The sequence below is a fragment of the Chlorocebus sabaeus genome, chromosome 9 (genome assembly GCF_047675955.1).
Source record: "Chlorocebus sabaeus isolate Y175 chromosome 9, mChlSab1.0.hap1, whole genome shotgun sequence".
Lineage (NCBI taxonomy): Eukaryota > Metazoa > Chordata > Mammalia > Primates > Cercopithecidae > Chlorocebus > Chlorocebus sabaeus.
The window spans coordinates 45,591,159-45,617,277 of record NC_132912.1 but is presented as its reverse complement, the minus strand read 5'-3'; the positions used below and the strand labels follow the sequence as shown (position 1 = coordinate 45,617,277).

Genomic DNA, 26,119 nt, shown 5'->3' with positions numbered 1-26,119 from the left:
GACAATCACATGCAGTGCAGGCAATAAAATAATTTTATAGATTACTAGTAATGCAGCTGATGGAATTGGGTATCGTAAGTTTTTCGTTATTGGGTTACGTTAGCTAAGTATGACTTACCAATGGTACCTTATGGGATAGTGAGAAAATCATAAAACGATACAGGGAAAGCTGGCCATTGATTTGGGAGAAAATAAAGGAATACTGTGGGTGAGGAAAGAAAAAGACCCTCTCACATTGTTTTATATTGTTTTATACTCAGTACCTGTTTTAAGGAAAAAACAAAGAAGTAACACCAAAGACAGGCAGCCCGGCGCCAGGCACAAAACCAGGCCTGGGTCTGCCTGGCCTAAACCCAGTAGTTAAAAATCAACTCGTAACTTAGAAACCAATGTTATTCATAGATTCCAGACATTGTATAGAAGAACATTGTGAGACTCCCTGCCCTGTTCTGTTTCTCTCTATCAGTGCCTGAAACCCCTGTCACGTATACCCTAGAATGCTGAATCAATCACGACCCTTTCATATGAAATCTTTAGTGTTGCGAGCCCTGAAAAGGGACAGAAATTGTGCACTCAGGGAGCTTGGATTTTGAGACGGTAGCTTGCCAATGCTCCCAGCTGAATAAAGCCCTTCCTTCCACAACTTGGTGTCTGAGAGGTTTTGTCAGCGGCCAGTCCTGCTACATGGGGAGGGATCAATGAACAATTCGATTTAATTTAGACAATGTTTATTTCATATTTTACTGCTACATTCCATCAAGAAATTTCTTGTTTTGATGTTATGACAATTCAGCAAGTAAAAAACACATTTCTTTGAAAAAATATTTCTAAGCTCAGGCTCTTAACATATAAATATAATGCACAAAATAAACATACTGCAAAAAAACCACCCACCTACAAATTGCTGTATGCATCATTTCTGAAACATGTAATATTTATAAAAGCATAACTCTACATTACTTTTATTTTCAGCGCTAAGTAACAGAAAAACTTACTTTGTAAAGTGCTAGATCATAGGCTCAAGGGCATAAGGTGTCTGCCACAGCTACTCAACCCTGCAGGGGTAGTGCAAAGACAGCCACAGGTCAAACATAAACAGATGTTTTTGTTTGTATTCATGTTTTCTAAACTTTATTTATGGACACTGAAATTTGAATATTACATAATTTTCATGTGTCACAGTATTCTTTTTTTAACCATTTAGAAATATAAAACCATTCTTAGCTTGCAGGATACAAAAATGGGTAGTGGGCCAGATTTGTCTGGTGGACCGTCATTTGTCAAACCCTGACTTAGTGTAGTCAGGATCTGCTCCTAAATCACTTCTAGGAAAACAAACAACAACCAACCAAATCAAGGCACTGGCAGCAAGAAGGTGGGGGATGAATGTTGGGTAGCCAACTTTTTTTTTTTTTTTTGCAGCGTAATTCACAAAATACAAATAATAATGATGATAACCTCTAACATACAGCTCTTGTGTCTCAGACACTATTCTAAGTGCTTTGAAAATTTCAACTCATTTAGACCTCAAAACAATCCTAAGATGTTGTCACTATCACTACTCTTTTATGGGAAGGGAACTGAGGCACAGAGATATTAAGTAGCATGCCCCAGGCTGGAATTGGGGCCCAGGTGGCAGGATTCCAGAGTCCACACCTTTAACTATGTCATGTTGCTTCTATGAGGAAGAAAAAGTTGGTGAAGAACACTTAGGACTCTCAGAAAAATACAAATGCAGGTATCTCTGCTCCCTGCTCATACATCAACAGTAAGATACACAATATTTCTTACATTGCACTATTTGTTTTCATTGTATAGATTGTAATAAATATTACTGTTTTTAGCTGTTTAAAAACAGCTCAGGCTTTTGCTATATATAAAGGTGTCCCTAATGCAAAACTTGGCTGACATTTGAAAATTTTACAAAAACATTTTAACTTCTTTTTGAAGGATTAGTTTAGTGCCACTGTCTACATCCATTTGCAAACACACACACACACACACACACAAATAGGATAAAAAGATGCCTTATAGTTTAAAAGAAATACTACACTTACAATACAAATATTAACAACAAGAGTCACTACTGAGACTTAATGTGCGATATCTTCATAGGCATAATAGTTACTGAACGAACGAAGGTTACGTATTTCCCTATGTACAATTATGGATGGATTCCACATGCACATTGAACATCCACAAGTTACATGTTATAGCACACTCACATACAAAGTCCTATATACCAAAAGACATTTAATGTATGTTTAATGATGTTGCCTGATAATTTGTGCTTTTTAAAAGCTTCATATATGTAGACATTTGCAGGTTTCCTTTTAAAACAGAGCAATCTTGGCATCAGATCTGCAACACGATTTCTAGTATAACTGTTTCCCTCAGTACAAATTATTTGAATTTTTGTTGAACACCTTCCAAATATTTAAAATATCTATCCAAGTACCAGTGATCTGACATTGAATGAAACATCAATTCTTAATAAAGGCTTCTGTATCTGCCACCGTCTTTGCAGTTCTCCCTTTGAATTCTCTAGTATATGAGCTCCAATTGTGTAAAGAGATTTCTGGATACTCAAGGAGCTTCTCACTTATGAGCTTTTGGATGTCTACAGCTGGCTGCCCTGACAGAAAATGTCTTGACATTCATTTTACTCACAGGATTTCTCTCCTGTGTGATTTCTATGTTGCAAAACGAAAGTATGACTTCTGAAAGGTTTCCCTGTTTTACAATTTGCATGACTTCTGTCATTTATATTATCTAATATTTAGAAAAGTCTACAATATGATAAAATTTTCTCCCAAATAAATGTACAGAATCTATGTATTTGCTGATACACAGAAAGAGCAAAGATTGTAGCTGAAAATTTCCCTATATTGATGTGATTCATAAGGTGTACCTCTTGTGTGAATTATCTGATTGTTCTGAAGGATGAATTCAGTCAAGAGAATTTCCCAACTCATCTTACTTCTCAGCCTTCCTCTTCTTTGTGTGTGTCTTCTGATGTGCAGTGAGTTGTGACTTCTGGATAAAGGTTTCCCCACACTCCTGACACTCATAGGGCTTCTCCCCTGTGTGTTTTCTCTGATGTATAATAAAATGTGACTTCTGAGAAAAGGACTTCCCACATTCCTTGCATGTATAGGGCTTCTCTCCTGTGTGAGTCCTTTGATGTAATCTGAGGACCGAATTCACAGAGAAAGATTTGCCACATTCTGTGCATTCATAGGGCTTCTCCCCTGTGTGTTTTCTCTGATGTTTAGTGAGGTCTGATTTATAGTAAAAGGTTTTCCCACATTTATTACATTCAAAGGGTTTCTCCCCTGTGTGAGTTCGCTGATGTACTGTGAGGGCTGACTTCTGGTAGAAGCATTTCCTACATTCCTTACATTCATAGGGTTTCTCTCCTGTGTGAGTTCTCTGATGAGTTTTGAGGTGTGAATTCCTAGAGAAGAATTTCCCACATTCCTTACATTTATAGGGTTTCTCCCCTGTGTGTGTTCTCTGATGTACTGTGAGGTGTGACTTCTGGGAAAAGGCTTTCCCACACTCCTTACACTCATAGGGTTTCTCCCCTGTGTGTGTTTTCTGATGTACCATAAGGTATGCCTTCACATAGAAGAACTTCCCACATTCAGTACATTCAAAAGGTTTCTCCCCTGTGTGTGTTTTCTGATGTTCTATGAGATGTGGTTTCTGGTAGAAGGATTTCTCACACTGATTACATTCGTAGGGTTTCTCTCCTGCATGGGTTCTCAGATGTCTACTGAGAGATGATAGGTGGTAAAATATTTTCTTACATTCTTTACACTCATAGGTTTTATCTCTTGTGTGAATTTTCTGATGTCTTGTGAGGTCTTCATTTTTGGAGAAAGAGTTCCCACATTTATCACAATCATAGGATTTGCCCTTTGAGTGAGTATGCTGATGTACTATGAGGGCAGACTTCTGGCAGAAGAACTTCCCACATTCCTTGCATTCATAGGCTTTCTCTGTGGTACGAGTTTTCTGATGTTTTGTGAGTTCTCCATTCCTAGACAGAAAGTTCCACATTCATTAATGTGTAAGACTTTTAAGGCTTTTTGTTCCCCCACACTGGGCATATTTTCCAAGTACCTCTGAGGACTGATTTCTAGAGATGTTCCCATATTGGTTCCATAGGGTTTCTCCACTGTGAACATTCTCTGACCTGCACTGTAGTTTAACATTTGGCAAGGTGAATCTGCATCTGCATTCTAGTCACAGGGTCTCTCAATTGCCTGCTTTCTGTTTTGTGTAATAAAGACTCCCTTTATTATTTAATTCAGAAGAGTAAAAAGACTACTTCAAAGTTTCAGTCTCCTGATCCTGCACAAGGTCTCTATGAAAAGGGGCATTCCCATTTGGATTATATTCCTCGGGATTTGCTCTGCAGTGTTAGTTTTCTCATGTTTAGTATTAACTAGTGTCCTCCCATTTCCAGTAACTCCTTCAAGACTCTTGCTTACAAATCTTTAATCTTAAACATTAATTCTCGAACTTGCCTTGAATTTCCAGCTTGGCTTTCCCGGTATCTTGCTTCTAGATCATGAATACTCCATAGGTCTTCTACAAAGGAATAAAAAATTTAATACTTTATAAATATTAACACATTAATATTGTCATAGCATTGATTCTTAGGCTTCAGGCCAATTTCTCATAATGGAAGAACCTCAAATGCAAATTTCCTCTAGCCCATTGTTTTGGAAAAATAAACTAAAACGAACACTAAAAACTGCTGTCACACACAGAAGAAGGAGCCTAGTTGTAGACCCATGTACTCTGACATTTTTACAAATATGACCTTAAGAGCTTGGAGGCGAAAGTTAAAGACAAAAAAAGAACCGGGAGAGGAGAACGTAAGACATTAGAAGTGTTACTGAACAAGAGTGTGGGAAGTATAGAGAATGCTGTGAGCCCCTTAAGTACCATGAACAGTAAGCAGGATAAGAAAAACTACTGGACAACAGTGTTCCCTGGAATTACATGGAAGACTAAACTGGAAGAAGGAGCTGAAGTATACTGAAGTATAGGTCTTTATTGCCTCAAACCTAGATTACTGTGCTAGGATTGCTAGTATTTAGCAGACAAACTTCTACTTTATTTCCTCTTCATCCATCCACAGCAATCTAGGTGTCAATACTAAAGGGACTTTCTCAGAACATCAGTTTCCTCAGGCTTAGAGGAAGAGTCCTGTAGCTTAGGCTTTCACTCTCCATCTAGCTGGCTTTGTTTTCAGGACAGGAAGATGGAGGACCACATATATCCAAAAGGAAGGATTTTCTTAAAAGCATCAGGATAAGCCATCTATACAAGTATGAATTCCTAGTTGTAAAACCAGAGATTTTCAATCCTGAACTCATCCTGACCACCAAATCCTGCACTTCTAAAGCACTTGTTACTTATGACTCAGCACTAGTCTTGAATTTCATTTTCATATCTCGCTTCTTCCATCTCTGCTTCCAATTTACTACAGGATCTTTAAAGGTCAAATTATTGAACATCATTCTAGAATCTTTAGTGACCTTCATATTTATGCATCTTTAAACGCATGAAAGCAAGTGAAAGGTTATCAGTAGAAGCTTGGGGTTGGAATTTCATAGCAATGGTAGGGAATACATAAGAAAAGTCACTTGATAAGGAATTATGCAACGTTAACTCAGGCACACATGAAATAAGATTATATGAATGGGCCGGGAATGGTGGCTCATGCCTGTAATCCCAGCACTTTGAGAGGCTGAGGTAGGTGGATCACCTGAGGTCAGTAGCTCGAGACCAGCCTGACCAACATGGTGAAACCCCGCCTCAACTAAAAATACAAAAATTAGCTGGGCCAGGTTGCAGGCACCTTAATCCCAGCTACTCAAGAGGCTGAGGCAGGAGAATCACTTGAATCGGGGAGGTGGAAGTTGCAGTGAGCCAAGATCGTGCCACTGCACTCAAGCCTGGGCAACAGAGTGAGACTCCATCTCAAAAAAAATCTTATGTTTGGAAAACATTTAAGAGCAGAGTAAAATGGAAGTTAACAGGTGTTTTGGGGCCACAAGGAGAAATAAGTTGCACAGGCAAGAGAGGGCTAGACTAGTTCTTGACAGAAAATTCATTTAAATGAATATTACTAATACCTCCTTACCCTTGTAAGTTTTTTATTTTGTCTAAATGACTCAATACTGAGTCAGTATTAGTCATACCATGCAGGCTTCTGGCAATGTACATCTGCTGCATTACACAGTTACTGTGGGAATTTAGATCAACAATTTTTGTTTTGATCCTAACAAGGAAGGAAGTGGAATGAGCAGAACCATCTTACAAGAAGGTAAAAATATGGGATCAGAATATAAATAGGCCAAAGATGCTAGAGAGGTCAATTTTAGGAGTCTTTATCATAAAAACCAATGCATTGGCCTTAAGAATGGATAAGCTCTTATAGGAGTTAATAAAAAAAGCACAGAGCAGAACGTAGAGAGTGTCTGTTGTCAATTATGTTATATATTTTTAATTTCTTTTTTTCATGAACATGAGTCTCACTGTTGCCTAGGCTGGAGTGCAGTGGGGCAATCTTGGCTCATTGTAACCACTGCTTCCTGGGTTCAAGCGATTCTTGTGTCTAAGCTTTGGTCTCCCAGGTAGCTGGGACTACAGGTCTGCACCACCATGCCCGGCTAATTTTTGTATTTTTAGTAGAGACAGGGTTTCACCATGTTGGCCAGGCTGGTCTCGAACTCATGCTCTCAAATGATCCACCCGCTTTGGCTTCCCAAAGTGCTGCGATTATAGGCGTGAGCCACGACGCCCAACCAGTCTCTTGTTAATTAATATTCATTCTTTCAACAAATATCTAGTGAGCAACTAATATATACTAGGCATTGTTCCTGATACTGGCAACACATCGGTACACAAGTTAGAAAATACATCATAAACATTTAAGGAGGCAGGATGAGACTGCCTTAGTGTTATCCAAATAAGATACAGTAGATTTTAGGGGGGATAAGGAGTACTTTGTGGGAAGGATAAACACTGTATAGCAGGAAGTAGCAACTCCGAAATGAAAGAATTGTTGAGCCGCATAACGATTTTTAATCTGAGTTCAGAGTTTAAAGAAAATATGGGAAGTTAAAATTGGTGCGAAAATAACTGAGGTATTTTATTGTTAATAAAAGGAGGGAGATGCCATTTAAAAAAGTTGTAAGATTTACAAACACTTTATAGTTGCATACTCTAATGGCAGGGAGTAACTGGCGATGCTAGAGAAAAAGACAAAATACAAGGTAAGGAGGGATTAGAGTTTGTATATAGGAAAGAGAAGTAAATCTATTTAAAACATGTCTAGCAAAGGAGAGAATTTAAGTGGAGAGAACAAAAATTGGAGGTGTGAATTAGGTTTTTTCACATGTGCAAATAAAGTGTCCTTAATCGCTTCCAAAACTATAGGGCATTTACAAAGAGACTACCTAGGCTGGGCGCAGCGGCTCATGCCTGTAATCCCAGCACTTTGGGAGGCTGAGGTGGGTGAATCACCTGAGGTCGGGAGTTGGAGACCAGCCTGACCAACATGGAGAAATCCCGTCTTTACTAAAAGTACCAAATTAGCCAGGCATGGTGGCGCATGCCTGTAATCCCAGCTACTCAGGAGGCTAAGGCAGGAGAATTGCTTGAACCTGGGAGGTGGAGGTTGAGGTGAGCTGAGATGGCAACATTGGACTCCAGCCTGGACAACAAGAGCGAAACTCTGTTTCCAAAAAAAAAAAAAAAAAAAAAGTGAGAGATTGCCGAAAAATATTTCAGAAGGCAAGAGGCACCAACCACTCACCAGTAACACAGGATATAATTTCTTCTAACTCACCAGGGAAACCCCGATGTGGATATTCTACTTCTAATATCCACGGCTCTCTTCCTTGCTTCAACTTGAAGACTGCATTTGGCTTATTCACATGGTAACCTATGAATGGAAAATATCAAGGAAATGATACAAATTGCTTGGAATTTAGGGACTGAAAGATGAGGAAGTGGAATTTCAGGAGAATGATGAAGGTTGCAGTTAGGCTTGGCAAATTTAGATTCTTTCAGTGGGGAGACAGGGACACAAATATTTTTTCTAGTACCCAAAATGCATTTATTAACTTCAAACTCTGAATCATAGCTAATGTCAATCATTCAACCCTATAGGGACCTTTTATATTCCAGCAGCCAAGAAGGGAGATGCAAACTACCAGGATTTACACCTGGGGAAGTTTTCCTCACCCACTGAGACCAGGTGACTATAGTTTTCCAGCATCACATCCTTATACAGAGTCCTCTGAGCAGGGGTCAGTAACTTCCATTCCTCCTTGGTGAATTCCACAATAACATCCTTTAATGTCACGGGTCTCTGGAATAACAAGCTTCAGTTAAATCTGAAGTAACCAGAATAGATAGCATACCATTGAAAAGACATGTGAGCTAGCTCTTAGTGTACTAACTGCAAAGTTCACTCTGGAGAGTTAGGATATGTGCCATGCTGTATCCTGCTTTATTCATAGAAGGAATATTTGTTCAGTACATATTTACTGAGCTCCCACTCCATGCCTGGAACTCTGCTGAAGATACAAAGATGAAGAAAAAAATGAGTGTCATGTGCCGCATAATGACATTTCAGTTAATGATGGATTCCATATATGATGACGATCCTATAAGAAAATATAGTATTTTTATTGTCTGTTTTCTATGTTTAGATACACAAATTCTTACCATTGTGTTACAAATTGCCTACAGTGTTCAGTACAGTAACATACTATAGAGGTTTGTAGCCTAGGAGCAATGGGCGACACCACATAGCCTAGGTGTGCAGTCAGCTGTACTATCTAGGCTTGTGTAAGGACACTCTATGATGTTTGCATGACGAAGTCACCTACTGACACGTTTCTCAGAACATATCCCCATCACTAAGTGACACAGGACTCTATTCCTGTTAACGAGGAGCTTATATTTTGCCAGGGAGACAAAGGTGAAAATGCTAAATTACAGTATGTGAAGCAGATGCCACGACAGAAACAAGTACACAACATGAGATGGCCACAAATGAGGGTAATTATTTGCATTTCATATTGTCATGTTAGATTTTATTAGGTGGTCAAACTAACTTTAGGAATAAAGAAAACACAATTGGAAAAGGCATGGATTCATGAGAAATGGCAAGTTTAGGAAACCACATATAACTTGGTAGCTATGATACCTATGGTGGGTATATACCAATGGTAAGTATATACCACAGGTTGCTAGTTATATACCTATGGTAGGGCATAGGACTAAGATTAGTTAGAAGGTTACAGTGTAGAGTTAAGGGACAGGACAAGAAGAAATTCTGAATCTGTCTTTTGGACTAGTAAAATATACTTTGCATACACACTTAACAAATAAATCTCTGCTTAATACATACATTTGCTTGTATTAATGTTTATTAAGAATTAAGGTAGTGGGTGTGGTGGCTCAGGTCTGTAACACCAGCTACTTGAGAGGGTGATATGGGAGAATCAGATGAACCTGGGAAGTCAAGGCTGCAGTAAGACACAGCGAGACTCTATCTAAAAAAAAAAAAAAAAAAAAAAAAAAAAGGTAGGCTGGGCACAGTGGCCCACGCCTGTAATCCCACCACTTTCGGAGGCTGAAGCCGGTGGATAACCTGAAGGCAGGAGTTTGAGATCTGCATGGCCAACATGGCAAAAACCCATCTCTACTAAAAAATACAAAAATTAGCCGGGCATGGTGGCACACACCGGTAGTCCCAGCTACTCAGGAGGCTGAGCCAAGAGAATGGCTTGAACCTGGGAGGCAGAGGTTGCAGTGAGCCAAGATTGTGCCACTGAACTCCAGCTTGGGTGACAGAGCAAGACTCCATCTCAAAATAATAATAATAAATTTAACAAGTTTGTTTTTGTTCATATAAGAGAAAACATAAAGAGATATTCTGCTATTTCATACTATGTGAAATGTCTTATATATCTCTGGGATGCCCACCATTCACTGTGTAGATGAAAATACAGACACCAGGAACCACTGAAGAGACGTGTCAAGTAAGCACTGGAGTTATAGGGGTAAATGAGTGGCTTAGGAGAAAACTTTAATGTAAAAGTGGCAAATGGCACATTAGAAAAATCAGAAAAACATTTATACAAAATCAACAGCAGTGGGGGAAAGAAGTATAATGTGACTTTGTGATTAACTGGACATTAGTTAATAATCACTGGGAGAAAGGGGGAGGGCAGCACCCATAGTGTCTGAATGCCTTGCTTGTGGGTACAGTCATAGTGCCAATTATTTTCATTCCTTCACTTTTATTGGTAGAACTGTTTAAGGCTATGAAATTTCCTCTAACCATTGCTTTATTTATACTCCATGAAATCTGAAAGGCAGTATTTTTACTTGCAGAACATCTTAGCTGGATATAAATTCTTGGTTCATTTTTTTTCTTCTTCTTTTGAAATGGAGTCTGGCTCTGTCTCCCAGGCTGGGTGGTGCAATCTCGGCTCACTGCAACCTCTGCCTCCCAGGTTCAAATGATTCTTCTACATCAGCCCCCCAAGTAGCTGGGATACAGGCGCCTGCCACCACACCCAGCTAATTTTTATATTTTCAGTAGAGACGGGGTTTCAGCATATTGGCCAGGCTGGTCTCGAACTCCTGACCTCAGGTAATCTACCCGCCTTGGCCTCCCAAAGTGCTGGGATTATGGGCCTGAGCCACCAGCCCAGCCAGTTCGTTTTTTTTTTTTTTTTTGACACGGAGTCTCGCTCTGTCACCCAGGCTGGAGTGCAGGGGCGCGAACTCAGCTCACTGCAAGCTCCGCCTCCCGGGTTCACGCCATTCTCCTGCCTCAGCCTCCCGAATAGCTGGGACTATAGGCGCCCGCTACCTCACCCGGCTAATTTTGTACAAACTAACATTATTATGTGGCAACCAGGAAGTCTGTAAATGAAAACAGGAATACAAGGAAAAGGATAAATTGGGCAGGAGTTAATGAGTTGAATTTTGTTCATTCTGTGCTTAAAGTGACTATGGAACATAAAAATGGAATTGTCCATTTTGGCAGATACACATATGAGTAAGTTTCCGCAGACAGAATTTTCAAATATATAAAAAACAGAGTTCTAGAAGAGCCCAAAAAAGAAGCTGTGGGGGCCGGGCATGGTGGCTCACGCCTGTAATCCCAGCTCTTTGGGAGGCCAAGGCGGGCGGATCACCCGAGGTTGGGAGTTCGAGACCAGCCTGACCAACATGGAAAAACCTTGTTTCTATTAAAAATACAAAATTAGCCGGGCATCGTGGCTCATGCCTGTAATCCCAGCTACTCGGGAGGCTGAGGCAGGAGAATCGCTTAAACCTGGGATATGGAGGTTGTGGTGAGCCGAGATCATGGCATTGCACTCCAGCCTGGGCAACAAAGATTGAAACTCCATCTCAAAAAAAAAAATTTTTAAAAAAGGCTAACAGATGGCCAGGTGCAATGGCTGATGCCTGTAATCCCAGCACTTTGGGAGGCTAAGGCACATGGATCATGAGGTCAGGAGTTCAAGACCAGCCGGGTCAAGATTGTAAAACCCATCTCTACTAAAAATACAAAAAATTAGCCAGACATGGTAGCAGGTGCCTTTAATCCCAGCTAATCAGGAGGCTGAGGCAGAGAATTGCTTGAACCCAGGAGGTGGAGGTTGCAGCGAGCCAAGATTGCGGCATTGCAGTCCAGCCTGGGCAAGATAGCAAAACTCTGTTTCAAAAAAAAAGGCTAACAGTTATGTAAGAATAACTATTTCTCATATAGCCATAACAGGAAACTATAAAATTTAAAATGGACTGCTTACAGAAGAAGTGAGAAGGAAAAGACTATTTTGTAAACTAAACTATCCTTCAAAGATACTTATAAATATACATTAACAAAGTGCTCACATCTTTTCATGAAATATTCACTAAAAGACCATTTTCTGGGTCAGAAAAATATCTTAAACTAAAAGAATTGAAATCTACCAAATACATTCTCTAAACACAGTAGACATAAACTAGAAATCAGTAACAGAAACTTATCTGGAATGCTATCAAATATTTGAAAATAATAGGTGAGCACTTTGTTTAATGTTATTGGGAAATAACATTTGAACTTGGTTCTCTGAAAAAACTAAGAAAGCTGATAAACCTATATCCAGAATGACCAAGATAAAAAATACATGTTAACAACATCAGAAATGAAAAGGGGAATAGTTACTATAGGCCCTACAAACAGTAAAAGGAAAATAAGAGAATACTAAGAACCAGTCTATGTGCATAAATTTGACAACTAAGATGAAATGGATTAATTCTTTGAAAGAAGATAACTACCAAAACTCACTCAGGAAGAAATATCTAAGATAAATAATATTACCTAGTATCAATTACATTAAATAAACTGAATCTGTAGTTAAAAACGTTTCAACATGACTGACTTCATAAGAAATGGTGACTTAGGGCGCTCTAAGAATTGGTCCCTCCACTGAGGCAACCACTAAAGCTGACAAAAACTGATAGAATCAAGTTTTTGGAACTGTAGAATCTTTTTTCTGGTTTTTTTTTTTTTTCTTTTCTTTCTTTTTATTTATTTATTTTTTGAGACAGAGTCTTGCTCTGTCACACAGGCTGGAGTGCAACTGATCTCAGCTCACTGCAACTGCAACCTCTGCCTCCCGGGTTCAAGCAGCTCTCCCGCCCCAGCCTCCCAAGTAGCTGGGATTACAGGGGCCCACCACCACGCCCAGCTAATTTTAGTAGAGATGGGGTTTCACATGTTGGCCAGGCTGGTCTAGAACTCCTGACCTTAGGTGACCCACCCATCTCAACCTCCCAAAGTGCTGGGATTATAGGCACGATCCACTGTGCCCAGCCTCAGTGGAGTACTTAATAAAGAAAGAGGCTGCTAAATTTTGGGGAGAAAGTGCGTGGCACTTTTTTCTTACTGGCCTACTGATATAGTTTGGATGTGTGCCCCTCCAAATTTCATGTTGAAATATAATCCCCAGTGTGGGAGTTGGGGACTGGTGGGAGGTATCCAGGTCACGGGGGTGTATCTCTTATGGATGGTTTAGCACCATTCCCTTGATAATGAGTGAGTTCTCATTTGGCTCACATGAGATCTGGTTGTTTAAAAGAGTCTGGCACCAGGCGTGGTGGCTAACGCTTGTAGTCCCAGCACTTTGGGAGGCCGAAGCAGGTGGATAACCTGAGGTCAGGAGTTTGAGACCAGCTGGCCAAGATGGCGAAACCCTGTCTCTACTAAAAATACAAAAATTAGATGGGTGTCATGTTCCACGCCTGTAGTCTCAACTACTTGGGAAGCTGAGGAAGGAGAATTGCTTGAACCTGGGAGGCAGAGGTTGCCATGAGCCAAGACTATGCCACTGCACTCCAGCCTGGGTAACAGAGTGAGACTCCACCTCAAAAAATAAATAACTAAATGAATAACTAAAGAGTCTAGGACCTACCCCTTTTCTCTCTCTCTTGCTCCCACTGTCACTATGTGATGTACTGGCTCTTGTTTCAACTTTCTGCCATGAGTAAAAGCTCCCTGAGGCCTCATCAGAAGCTGAGCAGATGCCAGTGCCATGCTTCCTGTACAGCCCACATAACCATGAGCCAAGTAAACTCTTTTCTTTATAAATGACCCAGCCTCAGGTATTTCTTTGTAGCAATGCAAAAAAGAACTAACACAAAATTGGTACTGAGGAGTAGAGCATTGCTATAAAGATACCTGAAGATATAGAAGCAGTTTTGAAACTGAGTAACAAGCAGAGGTTGGAAGAATTTGGAGGGCTCAGAAGAAGACACTAAGATGAGGGAAAGTTTGAAACTTCTAAGAGACTGGTTAAATGGTTGTGACCAAAATGCTGATAGTGATATGGACAGTGAAGGCTAAGCTGATGAGGTCTCAGAAGAAAATGAGGAATTTATTGGAAACTGGAGTATAGGTCTCCCATGTTTTATACTGGCACAGAGCTTGGCTGCATGTCCCAGGGATCTGTGGAAGACTAAACTTAAGAATGATGACCTAGCGTATCTGGCAGAAGAAATTTCTAAGCAGCAAAGCATTCAAGATGTGGCCTGACTGCTCCTAACAGCCTATGATCAAATATAGGAGCAAAGAAATGACTTAAAGTTGGAGCCGATATTTAAAAGGGAATCAAAGCATAAAGTCTGGAAAGTTTGCAGCCTGGTCATGTGGTACAGAAAGAATCCAAGCCCAAGCAGGCTGTGAAGCAACTACTGCTAGAGAGATTAGCATGACTCAAACGGAGCCAAGTAACAATCCAACACAATGGGGAAAATGCCTTAAAGGCATTTCACAGATCTTCAGGACTGCGCCTTCCATCACAGGCCCAGAGGCCTAGGAGGAATGAATAGTTTCAGGGTCCAGGCCTAGGGCAATGCAGCCCTGTGCAGCCTTGTGACACTGCTCCCCATATCTCAGCTGCTCTGGTTCCAGCTTCAGCACAAGGGGGCCCAGGTACAGCTTTAGCCCCAGCTCAGGAGGGCACAATCTGTAATCCCTCATGGTTTCCATCTAGTGTTAAGTCTGCAGATGCTCAGAATGCAAGCATGAAGGAGGCTTGGCAGCTTCCCCCTAGATTTCAGAGGATGTACTGGAAAGCCTGGGTGTCCAGGCAAAAGTCTGCCACAGAGATGGAGCCCCTGCAGAGAAACTACTAGGGCAACGTTGAGGGAAATGTGTGGTTCAGGTACTGCCTAATAGAGCTGTGGGAAGGGGGCCACTGGCCTCCACACTTTGGAATGCTAGAGCCACTAGCCACTTACAACCTCAGCATGGAAAAGTTGAAAGCAGTCAACTCCAGCCATTAAGATTAATCCATTAATCCATTAAGATTAAAGCAGATTTCTTAACAGAAACTATGAAAGCCAAAAGGCAGTGTGATGACATATTAAAGTGCTGAAAGAAAAGAATTCTATTTCAAGAATTCTTTTCCATCAAGATTATCCATCAATAATGCAGATTAAATTAAGGTATTCCAAGATAAACAAAAGCTAAAGGACTCTGTTTCTAGTAGACCTGCCTTATAAGAAATGCTACAAGAAGTCCTTCAGTCTGAAATGAAAGGACACTGGACAGTAATTCAGGGCCATATGAAGCTATAAAGAACACAGATAAAGGTAACTATATAGGTACATATAAAAGCTGGTATTGTGGTATGTTTTAAATTTTATCTCTTTTTGTTTCCTATAGGATTTAAAAAGACAAATGCATAAAATAGTAATTATAAATATATGCTAATGGTCATACAACATACAAAAATATAATCTGTGACAGTAACAACATAAAAGGGGGAGAAACAGAGCTATATATCAGCAATTTTTATACAGTACTGAAGCTAAGTTGGTATCAATTCAAACTAGATTGTTAAAAATTAGAAAAAAATTGTAATGCTAACAGTAACCACTAAAAACACCTTAAAATATTCACAAAAGGAAATGAGGAGGAAAGCAAAATGGTACATTAGAAAAAAACTTAAAAAGAAGGCAGTATTGGAGGGTATTAGTGTGTTATCACATTGCTATAAAGAACTACCTGAGGCTGTGCACGGTGGCTCACTTCTGTAATCCCAGCACTTTGGGAGGCTGAGGCGAGCACATCACTTGAGGTCAGGAGTTCAACATGGCCAACATGGCGAAACCCCATCTTTACTAAAAATACAAAAATTAGCCAGGCATGGTGGCATGCACCTGTAATCTCAGATACTTGGAAGGCTGAGCCAGGAGAATCTCTTGAACCCAGGAGGCGGAGGTTGCAGTGAGCTGAGATTGCACCACTGCATTCCAGCCGGGATGACAGAGCAGGACTCCATCTCAATTAAAAAAAAAGAAACAAACAAACAAAAAAACCACCTAAGACTGAGTAATTTACAAAGAAAAGAGGTTTAATTGGCCCATGGGTCCACAGGCTATCCAGGAAGCATGGTAGTGGAGGTCTCAGGAAGCTTAAAATCATAGCAGAAGGTGAAGAAGTTGGCACATCTTCACATGGCAGAGCAGGAGAGAGAGGGCAAAGGGGGGAGTGCTACATACTTTTAACCAGATCTTGTTAGAACTCACTCACTATCACAAGAACAGCAAGGGAGAAGTCTGACCCCATGATCCAATCACCTCCCACCAGGCCCCTCCTGCAACATTGAGGGTTATAATTTGACATGAGATTTGGGTGGGGACACAGTCAAACCACATCACGGAGGAATTAAAGGAAAAGATATAAAGTATGTTGAAGAAAAATGCCAAGTTGCAGAAGTCTTTATCAAACATCATTTTAAACAGATTAGACTCGCCAGTTAAAGGCAGAGATTGACTGAATGGATATCAAAAACATGATTCAAATATATGCCTTCTAAAATTAAATTTAGATCCAAAGACACAAGTAGGCTGAAAAGAAAGGATGGAAAAAGGCATCTCACGAAAATAGTAGTAACCAAAAGAGAGCTGAGAGCTGGCTGGCTATACTAAGATAAGACCTAAATAAATGAGACGGCATCCTGTTTTCATGGACTGGGAGACTTAATATGGTTCAAATGACAATACTACCCAAAGAAATCTACAGGTTCAAATATCCTCCAATTCATATGAAATTGCGAGGGGTCCTCAATAACCAAAACAACATTGGGAAAGAAGAATAAAGTCAGAGGATTCACTTCAAAATTTCAAAACTTACTGAAAAGTTAGTTATCAAAACAGTGAGGTACTGGCATAAGGATAGACATACAGTCTAATGGGATAGAACTGAGTCCAGAAATAAACACATATATCTATGATCATATGATTTTCTTCATCTTTTTTTTTTTTTTTTTTTTCCTAAGACAGGGTCTCACTGGCTGGAGTGCAGTGGTGCAATCATGGCTTACTGCAGCCTGGACCTCCCCAGGTTCAGGTGATTCCCCTGCCTCAGCCTCCCAAGTATCTGGGACTGAAAGTGCACACCACCCACCTGGCTAATTTTTGTATTTTGTAGAGACAGGGTCTTTTCATGTTGCCCAGGATGGTTTCAAATTCCTGGGCTCAAGAGATCTGCCCACCTTGGTCACCTAAAGTGTTAGGATTACAGGCATGGGGCACCACGTCCAGCCCCAACTCATTTTCAACGAGGCTGTCAAGACCATTCAGTGGGAAAAGAATAGTCTTTTCATCAAATAATACTGGGAAAACTCAATACCCACATGCTTGAGTTAAATGGGACCTCTACCTCATATCATATGCAAAAATCATTCAAAACAGATCAATGACCTAAATATATGAGTTAAACATGTAGAACTCTCATAAGAAAACATAGTCTACCTTGAATTTGGCAATGGATTCTTCTATATGACACCAAAAGCACAAACAAAAGAAAAATAAATTTGAATTCATCATAATTTAAAGTGTTTGTGCATTATAGAACTCTGTCACAATGGAGAAAAGACAACTCACAGTGTGGAAAATATTTGCAAATCATCTGAGACAGAGTCTTCCTCTGTTGCCCAGGCTGGAACGCAGTGGCGCCATCTCAGCTCACCACAACCTCTGCTTCCCAGGTTCAAGCAATTCTCCTGCCTCAGCCTCCCAAGTAGCTGGGACTACAGGCATGCGCCACCATGCCTAACTAATCTTTGTATTTTTAATAGACACGAGGTTTCACCATGTTGGCCAAGCCAGTCTCAAACTCCTGACCTCGTGATCCGCAGGCCTCAGCCTCCCAAAGTGTTGGGATTACAGCCATGCCACTGCGCCTGGCCAATCTTTTTTTTTTCTTAAGACAGTCTTGCTCCGGCGCCCAGGCTGGAGTGCAGTGGTGCCATCTCGACTCACTGCAACCTGCACCTCCCAGGTTCAAGTGATTCTCCTGCCTCAGCCTTCCAAGTAGCTGGGACTACAGGTCCATCTCGACTCACTGCAACCTGCACCTCCCAGGTTCAAGTGATTCTCCTGCCTCAGCCTCCCAAGTAGCTGGGACTACAGGTATGCACCACCAAGCCCAGCTAATTTTTGTATTTTTAATAGAGACAGGGTTTCACCATGTTGACCAGGCTGGTCTGAACTCCTGACGTCGAGTGATCTGCCCACCGTGACCTCCCAAAATGCTGAGATTACAGGCATGAGCCACTGGGCCTGGCCATAAAATGTTCTTATAATTCAACATCAAAAAGATAATCGGCCCAGTTAGGAAATGGGCAAAGAACTTGAGTGTACATTTCTCCAAATAACACAACTCACCCTTGAACAACACAGGCTTGGATGTAGATTATTTTCAACCAAACATAGATTGAAAATGTAGTATTTGCAAGATTGGAAACCCACACATATGGAGGGCCAATTTTTTGCACACATGGGTTCTGAAGGGCTGACTGCAGGACTTGAGTATCTGTGGATTTTAGTACATGCATGGGTCCTGGAACCAATCACCTGCATATACCAAATGATGACAGTATATCCAAATGGCTAAAAATCACACTAGAAAAATAATTTTAAAAAATAGCACACAAGAAGATGTTCAACATCATTCATCTCTAAAGAAATGCAATGCAAAACCACAACGATAACACTTCACTCCCCCACCCCAATTATAATAGGCATAATTTTAAAAATGGATAACAGGTTTTGGGGGTACATGGAGAAACTGAAACCCTTGTACATTGCTAATGGGAATGTAAAATGGTGCAGTTGCTGTGGAAGTTTGGCAGTTCCTCAAAAAGTTAAACATAGAATTGTCATACATCCCAGCAACTCCATTTTTTAGGTATATACCCAAAAGGATTGAAAACAGGTATCAAATACTTATAGATGAATTTGCCTAACAGTACTATTCATAATAACCAAAAAGTGGAAACCACCCAAATGTCTGTCAATGGATGAATGGATTATATATTCATTGTGGAGTATATACACAATGGCATTTTAGCCATAAAAAGGAATGATGTACTGATACATGCTTCAAAGTGGATGAACCTGGAAAACATGCTAAGTGAAAGAAGGCAGACATAAAAGGTCACATAATGTATGACCTCACTTACATGAAATATCTAGAATAGGTTGATCTACAGAGACAGAAAACATTAGTGGTTGCCAAGGGAAAGAGGGAGAAAGAACAGGGAATGACTGCTTAACGGGTATGGGGTTTTCTTTTGGGATGGTGAAAATGTTTTGAAAGTAGGTAGAGGTGGTGTTACACAACACTGTGAATGTACTAAATATTAATACCTCACAATTGTATAATTTTAAATGATGAATAGTATGTGAAATTCACTTCAATTAAAACAAGTAAACAAAACCTTTGAACAAAGACAACCTCAGGCCTAAATGGTTTCATTGGTGAATTCAATCAAACAATAAAGCAGAAACAATACCAATTATATGTAATTTCTTCCGTAAAACCAAGAAAAAATAACCATTCTCAACTCATTTTATAAGGCTCACATGACCCCGAGACCCAAATCTAACAATAACATTACCAGAAATGACAACTACAGTGGTTGCTGGCACCAGTTTGTATCAGCTCAGAAGAGCTAGTTTTAGGACCTGGCTGGCATGTTATAGCTTGAAATTTGGCATGGTGGGAGTATTTATACCACAGAAACTGGTAAACAGTATAAACCAGATTTCTTTCCCAACCCCTAAAATCTGATTATTAAACATTTACTAGTATACTGATCACTGATCAATATTCTTAATGGTGATAGATGCAAAAATCCTCAACAAAATGTTAGGAAATCTAATTCAGCAATATATTAAAATATACATGTTATGACCAACTTATCCTGGCAATGCAAGTTTGATTCCACATTTGAACATCAATCAATGTCGTTCACTACGCTAACAAACTAAAAAAGAAAACAACATGATTATCCCAGAAAAAGGAAAAGAACATTTGACAAAATTCAAGATCCATTCATGATAAAAATTCTGAACAAACTAGGAAAAGAAGGGAACTTCCTTCATCTGATAAAAGGCACTTATATAAAATCTATAGCTTATACCATCCTTATTATTGAATGGCTAAATTCTTTCCCCCCTAAGGTCAGGTTTCATTATGTACATTCCTTTGATTATATAAAAGGTGATTTTTAAATGAGCCAAAAAAACCACAAAAAAACAAAAAAACAAAATTCATTGTTTTCTACAGCCTACAAGGGCTATACATATTCTAGCTTCCTCTACCTTTTTGATGTTACCTCTTACCATTCTTACCCTAAGTCATATCTCTCCAGCTTCAATATCCTACATACTGTTTCTGGAACACGTTTTGGGGTGTCTGTATTGCTGTTTTTCTTACCCACAATGCCGATCCCTCAGATTTCTACTTGACTCTCTACCTCATTTAATTCTAGACTTTCCTCAAATATTGTCTTTTAGGGTAATATTGTCCCAATCAACCTACAACTCGTTCCTCACTTCTCTGTATCACTTTGTCCTCCTAAATTGCTTGAGTTTGTCTCTGAACATACACCTCAGAAATATTACTCAAATGTTGACACACTGTTATAAGGTATATTTTTAAAATCACATTTGTGGCCCGGCACAGTAGCTCATGCCTGTAATCCCAGCACCTTGGGAGGCTAAGGTGGGAGGATCATTTGAGGTCAAGAATTTGAGACCAGCCTGGCCAACATGGGGAAACCCCTTCTCTACTAAAAATACAAAAATTAGTGGGGTGTGGTAGCAGGTGCCTGTAATCCCAGCTACTCGTGAGGCTGAGGCAGGAGAATCACTTGAACCTGGGAGACAGGCTGCAGTGAGCTGAGATTATGCCACTGCACTCCAGCTTGGGCAACAGAGCAAGACTCCATCTTAAAAAACAAAACAAAACACACATTTGTTAGTATCAATACCATTGTCTACTTTATGCCAAACAGGCAATAACCTATCTAGCATTGCTTTCATGCCATCAGTGCAAGTATCAACAGTGTAAAAGGCAATCTATATCTTAGCACTCTGAGTCTCAACCTCATAGACCCCTTGAGAAGGTCTTGGAGCTCCCAGGGATCTGCAGACCACATTTCAAGAATTGCTGTTTTATTCTAATAGTATTTTGCCTGAAGGTGATTTTTAACTATTTCTACGTTTCTAATTTAGTATATGGGTCCCATTCATAAAACTCACTAAACACACACACACACGCACAGTGAAACAAAGTAAGGGCTAAATAAATGACTCACCTGGAGCTTGTTCATTTTCTGCTGCTCTTGGGAAAGGCTGAAAACTACAAAGCCAGAGCAGAAATCATAAGGGACCTTATCTGGCAGCCCCAGGAATCACCTGTGAGAAATTTCCATACAACATTTTAGTAAAATATATACCTTTGAGAAAATGTATCTTTGACCCATTAGAAAGCATAGTAAGGACCATGATGAAGTAGCATCCACCTGTCCACTTCTGACTCTGATATTAATCTTGATGAGCCTGTGACATTTTTGAATGAATCTACACATTTCTTTCCTACTGACTGTTTTGAAAATTATGTTTCTGTTTTCTGAATAACACAAAAGAATCAAAAACTTAAATATCCAATCATGACTGATTAAATAACATGTATAATATATCCAAAGTATGGAGCCCTTTGCTGACACTAGAAATGATGTTGAAGAGAGATATTTATTGGTACATAAAAGGTAATTAAGCTACATATCATAAGCATTTTTTTCTATTATAAACCCAAGGTTAGAAAGTCTTTTCAAAGTTCTCAAAAATAAGACATTTATTCTTCCTTAATTGCAGTTTCTCAAAAACTACTTCTCCAAGAAACTTCTTTTGATGTAAATATGATATAATGAACTTAAAGACTCAGTCCTACGCTAGGCTCTGCTATTAATAAACTTAGTGATTGCCTTAGTTTCAATGCTTTTGTCTTTAAAATGAGTAGGAATTAGATAATCTTGAACAACCCTTCATGTACCATTCTGATTCTATAAGTCTTCACCCAGGATCACCAAAACAGACAGTACCTGCAATGCACTGTACCCTCAAAACTTGGGCTGGGCCTAAGGCAAAATTTAATTAGGCCCTGATGAACTCTGACCTGAGAATCTAATCTGCTGACAGTGATACAAATCTAGCTTCTAAAATAACAGTTAGGCATCACAATTCTCAAACAAGCACTTCATATATATGTAGTAAAAGGCAACTACATGTCATAATCCTAAGGTCCTTGTCATAAGCAGCAGAAATCATACAGCCCAAATTGGATCTTTGTTCACAGATGACATGACCCTATATTTAGAAAAAATAAAGACTCCACCAAAAACACTAGTAGAACTGATACATGAATTCAGTAAAGTTGCAGGATACGAAATCAACATTAAAAAATCAGTAGCAGGCCAGGCACAGTGGCTCATGCCTGTAATCCCAGCATTTTGGGAGGCCAAGGTGGGTGAATTACCCGAGGTCGGGAGATCGAGACCAGCCTGACCAACAAGGAGAAAACCAGTCTCTACTAAAAGTACAAAATTAGCCAGGTGTGGTGGTGCATGCCTGTAATCCCAGCTACTCAGGAGGCTGAGGCAGGAGAATTGCTTGAACCCAGGAGGCGGAGGTTGCAGTCAGCCAAGATCATGCCATTGCACTCCAGTCTAGGTAACAAGAGCAAAACTCCATCTCAAAAAAAAAAAAAAAAAAAAAAAAAAAAAAAAAAAAAAAAAAAAAGCAGCATTTCCATACACCAACAGTGAACAATCTGAAAACGAAATCAAGAAAGCAATCCCATTTACAATCGCTACCAAAAACTCCAATACCTAGGAATATATTTAACAAAAAAGTAAAAGATCCTATAATTAAAAGTATAAAACAGGCTGGGCACCATGGCTGACACCTGTAATCCCAACACTTTGGGAGGTAGAGCCAGGTGCATCGCCTGAGGTCAGGAGTTTAAAATCAGACTGGCCAACATGGCAAAACCCTGTCTCCACTAAAAATACAAAAAAAATTAGACAGGTGTGGTGGCTCACTCCTGTAATTCCAGTTACTCAGGAGGCTGAGGCAGGAGAATCGCTTGAACCCGGGAGGCAGAGGCTGCAGTGAGCCAAGATTGCACCAAACTGAGATCTTGTCTCAAAAAGAGTATAAAACACTGATGAATTATATTAAAATGGAAAAATATCCTATGCTCACGGACTGGCAGAATTAATATTGTTAAAATGTCCATAGTACTAAAAGCAGTCTACAGATTCAATGCAATCCATATCCAAATACCAATGACATTCTTCACAGAAATAGGAAAAAAATCCTAAAATTTATATGGAACCACCAAAGACCCCGAATAGCCAAAGCAATTTTGTGCAAAAAGAACAAAGCTGGAGGCATTGCACTACTAGACTTCAAAATATACTATAAAGCTATATAAACAAAACAGTAGGTTACTGACATAAAAAGAGACACATAGACCAATGGAAAAGAGAATTGAGAAATAAATACATGCATTTATAGCCAATTTCATTTTTGACAAAGGCACCAAGAACATACATTGGAGAAATGACAGTTTCTTCAATAAATGGTGCTGAGAAAACTGGATATCCATATGCAGAAGAATGAAACTAGACCCTGTCTCTAATCATATGCAAAAATCAAATGATAGTGGATTAAAGACTTAAATGTATGACCTGAAACTATGAAACGACTTGAAGAAAACATTTAGAAATGCTTCAGAACATTGTTCTGGACAAAAATTTTTTGGTAAGACCTCAAAAGCACAAGCAACAAAGACAAAAATAGACAAACGAGATTACATCAAACTAAAAAGCTTTGGCACAGCAAAGTAAGCAATCACAGTGAAAAGACACCTAAAGAATAGGAGAAAATATTTGCAAACCACCCATCTGACAAGGAATTAATAACCAGAATATAAAAGGAACTCAACAGCCAGAAAACAAAAGATATGATTTTAAAAAATTGAGCAAATGATCTGAACAGACATTTCACAATGGAAGACATACAAATGGCCAATAGGTATATGATAAAATGTTCAACATCACTAATCATCAGACAAACGCAAATCAAAACCATAATGGGATATCATTTTACCTCTTAAAAGAGCTATTATAAAAAAGGCAAAAAAAAAAAAAAAAATGCTGGGACATGGAGAAAGGAGAACCCTCACACACTCTTGGTGGCAATGTAAACTAATACAGCCACTGTGTAAAACAGTGTGGATGTTCCTCAAAAAATTAAGAACAGAATTACCATATGATCCAGCAATCTCACTGCTATGTATATATCCAAAAGAAAGGAAATCAGTATATTGAAGAGATCTCTGTACTCCCATTTTTATCACAGCACTACTCACAATAGTCAAGGTATAGAATCAACTTAAGTACCCATCAATGCATGAATAATGAAAATTGTGGTATATATACACAATAGAGTATTATTCAGCCATAAAAAGATGGAAATTTTGTCATTGCAGCAACAAAGATGGAACTGGAGGACATTATGTTACACGAAATAAGCCAGGCACAGAAAGACAAATATAATGTTCTCATATGCAGGAGCTAAAATAGTTGATCTCATGAAGGTAGAAAGTAGAATGTTGATTACCAGAGGCTATGAGGAGAAGCAGGGAGTGAGGAATGAAAAGAGGTTGGTTAATGGGTACAAAAATACTGTTAGGTAGAAGGAATAAGTCCTAGTGTTCAGTAGCACAGTATGGTGACAAGTGTTAACAATAATTTATTGTGTATATCAGAATAGCTACAAGATTTGGAATATTCACAACACAAAGAAATGATAAATGAGGTGGTGGATATTATAATTACCCTGATTTTATCATGACATATTGTATGCATATATCAAAATATCACACGTACCCCACAAATATATATATTATGTACCAAAAAAAAAAAAAAAAAAACCTAAAATAAGCAGCAAAAACCACTTCCAGCTAGCATGGTGCTTACAAAATGCCTAAGCTCAGTTATCAGCCAATGAGAGGCATTATCTTATCACCACCATAAAATGGGGGAACTGATGAACTGCAGTTTTCATCTTTAAAAAAATTCTTTGTCCCATTTCCTGTCTTTAGAAACTAGCCTCTGGGCTGGATGGGATTCCCTGCTTCTCCTGTAAAATGCAAAATTGAGCCCTCAAATTGTGGTTTCAATTTACCGGTTTCACAGTCCTCTGAGAAGAGACTAAGGTTGGAGGATGCAGGAAGGCCTTAAATAATTAACCTTTTGACTCAAGGGCTCTGAAGATTCCCCCAAGCATTTTTGGAAACACAACACTACGTGGTTAAGACTGGGTTCAAGTACACTCCACAGCTACGTTCTGGTAGTGCTCAAGGGACAAATGTTGTGCTAAATACAAGCCAAGACTGGATTTTAGTGTGGGAAGACGCATGAATTCAGAGGAAAAAGTGAGGATTTACAACCCACCTGCTAATACTGTGGGTAAAATAATTTATCTCTCTGAATCTTTAGTAGTCACATTTATTTAAATGGAGGTGGTTCAATCGAAAGGATGGTTACGATGATTAAATGAGCCAATAATGAAAACAACATGTCTTGTAATAATAGAAGCAGCTCACCTTTATTGAGTCCTGTATCATACTTTACATCTACTACCCTATTCAGTACCCAAAGGCCCCCATCATTTGTCAAATGGGCGTCCAGCCGCAGCGGGACCACCTACAGAGGCTGTACTGGAGCCCACGTCCCTGTGGCTTTCAAGCACCGCGACTGCACCGGCCAGCGCGCCTGACGTGGCAGCTCCGGTCACGTCACACAATGTGGCTACTCCGGGCGCCCGCTGCCCGGCCACCGCAGGCCTTCTCTGGCCACCCCTCAAGCAGGTCGCGCAAACGCCATTCAGTGCAGGAGCGCCAGCGCTGATGGCCAACCTCCCTGCCAGGCCGCTCCCACCCGGGACCCTCCGCGGAGGCCGCTCCGGGGCCAGGAGGCGGCTTCCAGGCACGAGACCCCGCCTCCCAGGCCCTGCCCGCCCGCAAAAGCCTTCGACACACCTGCAGGGTCTCGGCCTCTGCTCCTGGCCAGCGCCGGGCCCAGGCCCCGCCCTTTGCGGCCCAGCCGAGACCCGGAGGCACCGGAGTCCTCTCCCCACCCTAGGGCGTAAGACA

The 26,119-nt window shown here is 40.0% G+C and overlaps 1 protein-coding gene across 2 annotated transcripts; it reads right to left on the bottom strand.

The window, feature by feature from the left end:
* Positions 1 to 711: 711 nt before the first annotated feature.
* Positions 712 to 26,119, bottom strand: LOC103215745 (uncharacterized). 2 transcript variants are annotated; one of them, XM_007962413.3, is made up of 6 exons: positions 26,006 to 26,119; positions 21,213 to 21,312; positions 8,272 to 8,398; positions 7,874 to 7,969; positions 4,536 to 4,599; positions 712 to 4,045 (listed from the first exon to the last, which is right to left on the bottom strand). In XM_007962413.3, the coding sequence occupies exons 2-6, from the start codon at positions 21,225 to 21,227 to the stop codon at positions 2,977 to 2,979; spliced, it is 1,371 nt and encodes a 456-aa protein (XP_007960604.2). In that variant the 5' UTR covers positions 21,228 to 21,312; positions 26,006 to 26,119; the 3' UTR covers positions 712 to 2,976. The 2 variants fall into 2 exon arrangements, with proteins under 2 accessions (XP_007960604.2, XP_037844075.1); XM_037988147.2 differs by lacking the exon at positions 26,006 to 26,119 and adding an exon at positions 25,571 to 25,999.